This window comes from Fringilla coelebs, assembly GCF_963513975.1.
Source record: "Fringilla coelebs genome assembly, chromosome: 5".
Taxonomy (NCBI): Eukaryota; Metazoa; Chordata; class Aves; order Passeriformes; family Fringillidae; genus Fringilla; species Fringilla coelebs.
The window spans coordinates 59,538,239-59,545,957 of NC_140033.1; the positions used below are offsets into that span (position 1 = coordinate 59,538,239).

The 7,719-nt window shown below is 44.0% G+C and overlaps 1 protein-coding gene across 3 annotated transcripts; it reads right to left on the bottom strand.

Moving 5' to 3' along the window:
- Window positions 1-1,930: 1,930 nt before the first annotated feature.
- MRPS33 (mitochondrial ribosomal protein S33) lies at window positions 1,931-6,974 on the bottom strand. Of its 3 annotated transcripts, none has more exons than XM_084205869.1 (3): window positions 6,857-6,974; window positions 4,311-4,566; window positions 1,931-2,272 (listed from the first exon to the last, which is right to left on the bottom strand). In XM_084205869.1, the coding sequence occupies exons 2-3, from the start codon at window positions 4,523-4,525 to the stop codon at window positions 2,167-2,169; spliced, it is 321 nt and encodes a 106-aa protein (XP_084061995.1). In that variant the 5' UTR covers window positions 4,526-4,566; window positions 6,857-6,974; the 3' UTR covers window positions 1,931-2,166. The 3 variants fall into 3 exon arrangements, with proteins under 3 accessions (XP_084061995.1, XP_084061997.1, XP_084061996.1); XM_084205871.1 differs by lacking the exon at window positions 6,857-6,974 and adding an exon at window positions 6,631-6,843; XM_084205870.1 differs by lacking the exon at window positions 6,857-6,974 and adding an exon at window positions 6,592-6,843.
- Window positions 6,975-7,719: the final 745 nt, after the last annotated feature.

Here is a 7,719-nt window from a genome sequence, read left to right on the forward strand (position 1 = left end):
TGTGATTGATGAAATGCAGTCTTCTTCAGGCCATGCCTGTTCCTACATGACATAGCACAGGCTAGAAGGGAGGTAGGAAAGTGCTTATTTCTATCCCAGCTATGGAAAGGAGAAGGCTGTATTTTCTGGAACAAAGTAGTTATGCTAATGCTCCCAGCAAGCAATGGATTATACTAACACTAGGATATGCTCCAATACTGGCTGAGTCATCATTATTTTAGGCTGAAGACTTAGGGGAAGGGAAACAATCATTTTTGAAAAGACCAAGTTCTAGCAAATGACTATTACAGAAGAAAAATAAGGAAAAATTAGGCAGGGCAACCTCTCCTGTACTTGTACTTTTTCAGAAAGAGGTTGTTTTTTTTTTTCCTCCATCCATTTGCTTTTGTAAATGCTGCACAAAAAAGGTGAAAATCAACAATTCAGACCATTTGTCTCGTATCTCCTACTTCACAGGCACTTCCATCAATTTCATCATGTTGCACAAGTATGTTAGATATTGTTCTAAGTTACTCATAACCAGGTGTGCCCCCACACACAAAGTTTAAGGCCACTCATACTTCCTTCACAGAACCACAATTCCCTTTTCGATGCATGCACACTTTTTGGTCCCTTGCATGTTTATATTGTGAAAGCTTTAAGAGTTTCACAGCACCAGAAGAGATGGTCTTGATTTTTCATCTTAAATAGCAGGGAAAACATTTTTATTTATCTTGGATTTAATTTTAGAAGGCATCAAGAGCTGCCCAGAGCTGCTGCAGTAGCTCTGCTGAAGAGGTTCAGAATGGGTCCTTCTCTTCACCAAAGCAAGCAACGTAACAACCTCACCCCTCACACTCCTAGCCAGAAAGTGTCAGGCAGCAGCAACCTTTCTACTTAGATAATTCTTTCCTGCCCAGTATGTGAGTCCATGCTGCTCTTCTTCCCAAAGGTGAGTTCAAGGGAGCCAGACCCTTCCCTTCAGCTGCATGCTCATGTCCCAGGAACCACAAACTTCTTGGCAGGCCCTCCACAGGCTCCAGGTACTTCAGTCACAACCCACAGACAACACATGGAACACAAAAATGGCTTAAGAACATTAGAGTTGAGCAAAAGTTCTAAGTTACTAATAGGATTTTAAATTAGAGTAAGAGAGAAACCTACCACTGCAGTACAGAGCAGTGCATATAAAATATTAACTTCTACAGCATTTTTTTGACTGTGGTGAGAACTCAGGTGCTTCTCCCACAACACTGCAGATTTCCTAAAATCAGCTTCTCTTACAGCTTAGAGAAGCAGGTAACATGAAGTAAGGACACTGAAGAAGAACTATGCAGCTCACCAGAAACACCTTTTAACACAATCAGCACCTCTTCAATTAATAATCTTGGTGAGGTAGAGCTGTTGAGCTGTTACAAATTTATGTAGATCCACCAATGATTAATATTAGCAACCAAAGGAGCCTAGTGATAAAACCCCTACTGAATGCTAATAAAAATGTTCATTGTCTTAGGTAGTGTTTCATACATGTCTTCCAAGCAATCAGTCTACTGTAAAAAATATTTTAAATTTCATTATTGCATATAATAGTTCCATTATTATATGGATTTAGTTAATATTTCAGCCTCTTCTGTTGCAGCATCTAAAAGTTTAGGGTACAATGAGAGTGCTGTGGGCAGGCAGTGGTTTGGAAGTATTGTCCAGTGAAAACCACAGAACAACAGGATGTAACAGCAAATTAAAAAACTTAAAAAAACTTGAAAAAATAGCACTAGAGTTACCTGAAATGAAACTAATTATAACAGGTAAGATTGACAAGCAGCTGCAGAAGCAGAAATCCTTGTTTTTTTGTGGCCACACGTAAAACAGTGTTGATATAAATACAAGAAAGTAAAACAGACAATGAAAAGCAAACAATTTCCAGGTCAAGGAAAACTGCAACAGCTACAGGTGGTTTCAAGAAAAACACTGAGCACTTTTTCTTTTATTACTGTGCTGCAATATACAGTATATTTGAAGTATAGAAATTCAAAACCAGTAAAACTTCAAAGACCCAAGTGCATTCCCAAGGTGGAGTCCACAATTTCACGGCATTTTTCTTGTGCCCCACACACAGCTCACATGCCAAGCCTTCTCCAGCCATTCCCTAGCATTTCCAGAGCTGTCAGTCACACTGTTCAAGCAGCACTACTTCTTCTTGAGAGCTCTCTTTCCTTCTCCCTTCTTTGGTTTTTCCTTCCCACGGAGCTTTTTCAATCGCCTCATCTCCTCCTTGAAGTCCTGATGCTCATCCCTACGTGGACAAGAAGCAATAAAGTTTACTCATTTTCTTGGGATGTGGAGATCCCAATAATTCTTTGAACTATATGCTAATATAGCATATAGTTCAAAAAAAACCCCAAAATCAAAACTTTTTTAACCATGAAGTCCATACTGAAGCTTGCTGCAATGTATTCCATGTTACTGCTGGCAGTATCACTGAATAATAACACGAGAGATTTCCTCTGATACTTCCAGAACTAACAGGGTTGTCCTTTTCAGCAACAAAGGGTGTGTGCACATATGTATTATTTCAATTGCATTTTTTGATCCCCTTTGCTTAAATGAGCAGTAAAATGCAAAAATCAGCACGAGACAAGAATAAGATTTTCCCCCTTGTTATCCAGCTCAGCAGTGCAGCCAGAGCACATTGTGTTCCTGTGTTCAGGTCATTAGCTCCTAGGGAAACAGGGCCATGCTGAGCAGTAATTACAGCACATGGCACTGCTCTCAGGTGACTTCAGGAATGAGTTATGAAGATGGCATCAGTAGTGGGAGAATCATAATAAGAGAGTAAAATAGGAAGGAGGATGAAGGGGTTGGCAGGGATAATCAATCTTCAATCACTTTCTAATAAATTCTATTAATATGTTCCTGTATTTATTTTAGTGCAAAGTGATTTTCAAAAGTCATAACTGCATCCTGTGCAGCCTAAGATTGCTGCACTGCTATTTTTAAACACAACTTCTCTAAACAGAAACAAGAAGCTTGTGATTTATTACCAGCCTCATTAATCTATGATTCCTCATTACTCATTTTTTTTCTTCTACCAACTCATTGTATACAGCTAGAGAATGAACTTAATAGGGGAAGGAGAAGAGTAAAGAACACTGGCATCACATTGAGGCTTTCTGTGTAAGAAAACAGCCAGTCTAGAAAGTGCTGGAACACCTACCTAAAGCAAGAGCATCCTGGGTGCAATCCTTGATGGTTAGTATTGTCATACTAGCGACAAGTAATCTGTTTTGACTATACAGGGTTTGCAGCCTCACTTTCAAAGATTTTTTAGTGCTACCTGATTGAAGTGAAAGAACTGCTCTTGGCTCCTGCTGATGTTCTTCAGCAGTAGAATTCTCCCTGATACAGACTGTGGGAGTTAATTTAGAAATGAGACAACTGGTTTGGATGAAGCGGGAATTAACAAGACTATTTAAATCACTTTTGAATTTAATTTAATTTAGCTTATTTTCAAGAATAAAAAGGCCCTCTGGCCTAACAGAGACTTTCTGTCTCTTCTAAATTTCACTTATTAGCTGTTGTGTGACAGAAATATATGGTAAGTCTGGTGTTAACATCACCTAGTTGTAGCACATTCATTTGCCATATTCAGAACTACAGAGGCGTCTCTTGTCTATCAGAAAGGTTTCTTTTCTTCCCCACAAAGCAAAAGCAGGAACTATTTCTTAGGTCACTGCTTGCCCACAACTAAACCTCAAGTTTTTCTCACAAAAGGTTCCAATTAAGATAAAAGTTAGACAGCAGTCACTTTTGCTCTCCTTGCCCTCAGTGCCAACAATCAAGTGCCTACTTCCATATGCACCATAATCAGAAGGAAACACTTCCCCTGAGGAAAACTGTCGCCATGTCCTCTTTGTGACCATCTGGTCGCTGCCTGACCAGCCCCAACGTGTTTTTATTGCCTTTGTTCTGTTTCTGTAATGATTTGATCTATGTACCCTCATTCTCCCCACATGGTTTGTCCCAAGTTGCTTCCCTCCTCCCCCATATCAATCCTCTAATTTCTGCTGATTCATTCCCCAATCTCCTCCCTGGACCCCTGTCAATCACTTGGCCTCCCATCCCCTCTTTCTAGAACCTTCTAGCAGGGGCGTCGAGTGATAGGTTCCCAATTCATTGCCCCCCCATGTCTATCTCCCAGCTTTCCACTCCCCGAGTTCTCCCCACCGGTTGTTCTGTGAATCCCTCCCTGGATTGAAAACAACTGGAATGAGACTGCCAGCCACCCCCTTTCCATCTCCAAGCTGCTCCCAGCCCCCGAGCACAGGGAGCACCTGTAGAGCCCGAAGTAGCGGAGTTTCTTCATCAGGGCATAGTAGGTGTTGTGAGGGGGGTACCAGTTGTGCACCTCGTCCCTCTTGGCCAGGGGCTGCTCGCTGAACATCTTCACCACCTTCATGGATTTGGAGTCCGTGGGCCTGACCACGTCACCGAATATCTGGGCACTGAGCCGGGCCATGCGGAGGGCGTAGCTGGAAACGTTGGACATCTCCCCAGGAGCGGTGGGCTCACACAGACAGACGGACCTCCCTGCAAAAGCAAACAGAAGAGCCACAGCTCTTCACCCAGCTCAGAGCAGAACCAGCTATCCCAGAATTAAGGCAAACAAAGGAATGTATCATACACTGAGCGCTCATTTGACATCACATATTCCTTGCATAAAATCAGTCTAATAGTTTAGCATGTAATTCTGCTGATAAAGAACATCTACATGAATTCAGGGACAATTCCCAGCCTACAGACAGCAATATAGACCAACTATAGAAGTACTCTGCACCACAATTTACCATGGCTAGCATGGTTTATTAGCAGAACTCACTCAGCTTGCTCAAGACAACCCTTCATCTCCATCCCAAGGAACAATTACAGTGTGAGCTCTGCCAAAAATTGCACCCATGTGATACCACTGACTGCTACACAAGCACAGGGTAAGGCACCACTTGAACATACAGAGAAAATGACCTGGGAAGTTTTCCTGATGAAAGTTTCTCAGCCTATTTAAAACACTGTTGAAATAATCATGTAACAATGGGCTATAAAAAAATAATGTTTCTCTATATGAATCACACAGATCTTTCCCATCTCAATTCCCTCTCCTTGATCATCTCCATCAGCTTTTTCTCCATTCTCTTTTCAGTCTCTCACAATACCTATTATTTTTGAGAAGAAAACAGTAGTTTGCCCATGCCAGATTCTTTTTTCCAAGAAAATCAATCAGCAGCTTCCCATTCTTTTAGTTATCTCTCACCTAAAAACCTCTGCAACAAAAATGCCCCGAAGAGAAAACCATTGGTATTAGGCCACCAGATAACATCCACTCTCCTAAGTAGCATGAGAAGGGTTTTCTCACAGCTTTTCTAACCCTCCCCATTTTAAGTCTTCTTTACTCTTTCTTTGCAGAATTGGTTGTAGTAGACAAGAACAGGAATCCCATAATCCTGTATCTGAAATAGTATCTTCTCTGTACTTTGCCTTTTTGAATGAATAAGTCTTCAGACAAATTCCTTCAAGAGCATGACACTGAGGTTAAAGTTTAAAAATCTTGTTTTAAAAAATATTGCACAGCTGATTCCAGAATATGAACATCACAAATTAAAGATCATGGATAAGAATAATCATCAGGACAGTGCTAAGTCCACTTTAGTATGATTACACAGATCCTGTTGTTTAATAACACAAATCTGGAGTATTCATAACTTCACGTACATATATCTGCTCATTGGAGAACCTGCTTTGATTTACTCCTGTTAGCAAAGCACTCTAAAGGAAGTAGGAAAAAAAAATCAAGCATGAAAATAATACAAGTAATTTGAGAAGAGAGAATAATGGTCAAGGTAACAAAAGGGAAGGCAAAGCATCAGAGACCTCAACCTAAGGCAGCAGTCCTAGTGTGAGAAGACAGAAGCTCCTAAATGATTGCAGGGCAGCACTTCAACATGAGCATCTATTCCAGGGGGAAATAATCACTAAGCTTTGCTTAATTATCTCTTTCAGAACAGCCAGTTCTAATTCCTGCATTCAGAGACAAAGCAACAAGCTGTTCCCCAAACTCTTCATCACAGGACTCCAAAAGTGTGTCTTTATCAAACACACAACTTGCTTAATCTCTACTTACTGCAGCCTTAAAATGAAAACACCTTTAGCTCCTGAACAATGCAAACCTGTGGTCTGAGGAACCTGATTTTCACTCCTGACTCGCTAAAGAATTGTAACAACCCAAGCTGAGGCTGGAGACCTCCATTAATCCTTGCCCGACTAAGAACGCTTGGGAGAGAAGCAAAGTGAAGGCTGCAGACTCCCAAAGCCTGTTCTAGGGTGATTCTGTGAGATGTTACATCTGTGAGACGAACGAGTACTTTAGTTATTGTCACTTCCAGCAATGACACCTCCAGGATCTTCCACCAGGAGCTGGCACACCTAAACCAAACCCAGCGTTCAGCGCTGCCGTTCCACCAGCTCCCGGCTCCCTGCTCCCAAAGCCAAGCGCTGCTGCCCTGGGCTGCCTTATTCTTTATTCCCGAACCACCCGCTTGTTTCGGAGCGCTCCCTTCTCACTCGGAAGGCGCCAGGAGAACGCTCTTTCCCCCGCGTTACTTCTGCATTTCCCAGGAGCACGGGGGAAAGACCAGGCCGCGGCGGAGCTCAACCCGCGGCGGGCGCGGCTGCCCCTCAGGCCGGGCCGGCCCCGCTTCCCTCAGGCACGGGAGCCCCGGGACGCGCCCGAGGGCTGCGGCTCCCGGGGACACGGCGCCGCCCGGAGCCCGGAGCGCGGCAGCCCGGAGCCCGGCACCCCCGCTCGGCCCCGCTCGGCCCCGCTCACCCCGCGCTGAGCCGCGGCCGGAGGAGCGGCGGCGCTGCCGCAGCGGAGGTGGCGCGCACGGGTGACGCGAGGGGCGGGACGGGCGGCCCAGGGAGGGATCTTCCTTCCTTCCTCCTCCTCCTCCTCTCCCTCTGCTGTTCGTCCTCCTTCCCCTCTCGCCGTGGAGCACGTCGGGTGCTGTCCCCGCGGTCGTGGAGCCACGGAATCACAAAGTATCCTGAGCTGGAAGTGACCGTCAAGGATCACAGCACGGGAGGGTCACACCCTCTGCGTCAAGAACCAAACCTTTTCGCTGTGACTCCCTTTCTTTCGTTTCCCTCTCTGTTGTAAGCGGCTCTGGAGTTATATGCGTAAATCTAATAACGAAATGAGAAAAGTGGTCATTAAAAAAAACAGTGGTATCATTAAAAGGATGACAAGTTTACATAGAGCCTTATCCTTGGGTTTTGTCAGGGAAACCCTTCCCTGTTGTGGGATGTCCACACTGACACGTCCTGTCAGCAGCCTCGCTCCATAGAACATGTGCTCAGGTCAATTAGAGCAAGCTGGTTTTACTCTTGGCAGAAGGCATGAGTTTACATGAAGAGCTGAAAGCCGGGTGTCCTCACTCTTGACCAGGCTGCAGACTGGGACAAATGTCAAAATGTAGTTTTTCTGAAAAGAGATGAAAGGGCGAATTTGGGAGCCACAAACGTTTGTTATTCACTGTGTTTCCAAGCCACTTTGAGAGATTGTTTCTCTACTCCAAATTCAGGGCTCCTGTGCTCCTTGCCAGTCCTTACTCTCATTACTTTTGCTTCCGTCCTGCTGCTTGTTTTCGAAGATGGTTATTCAGCTGCATAAATATATCTCCCTTGGCAAAT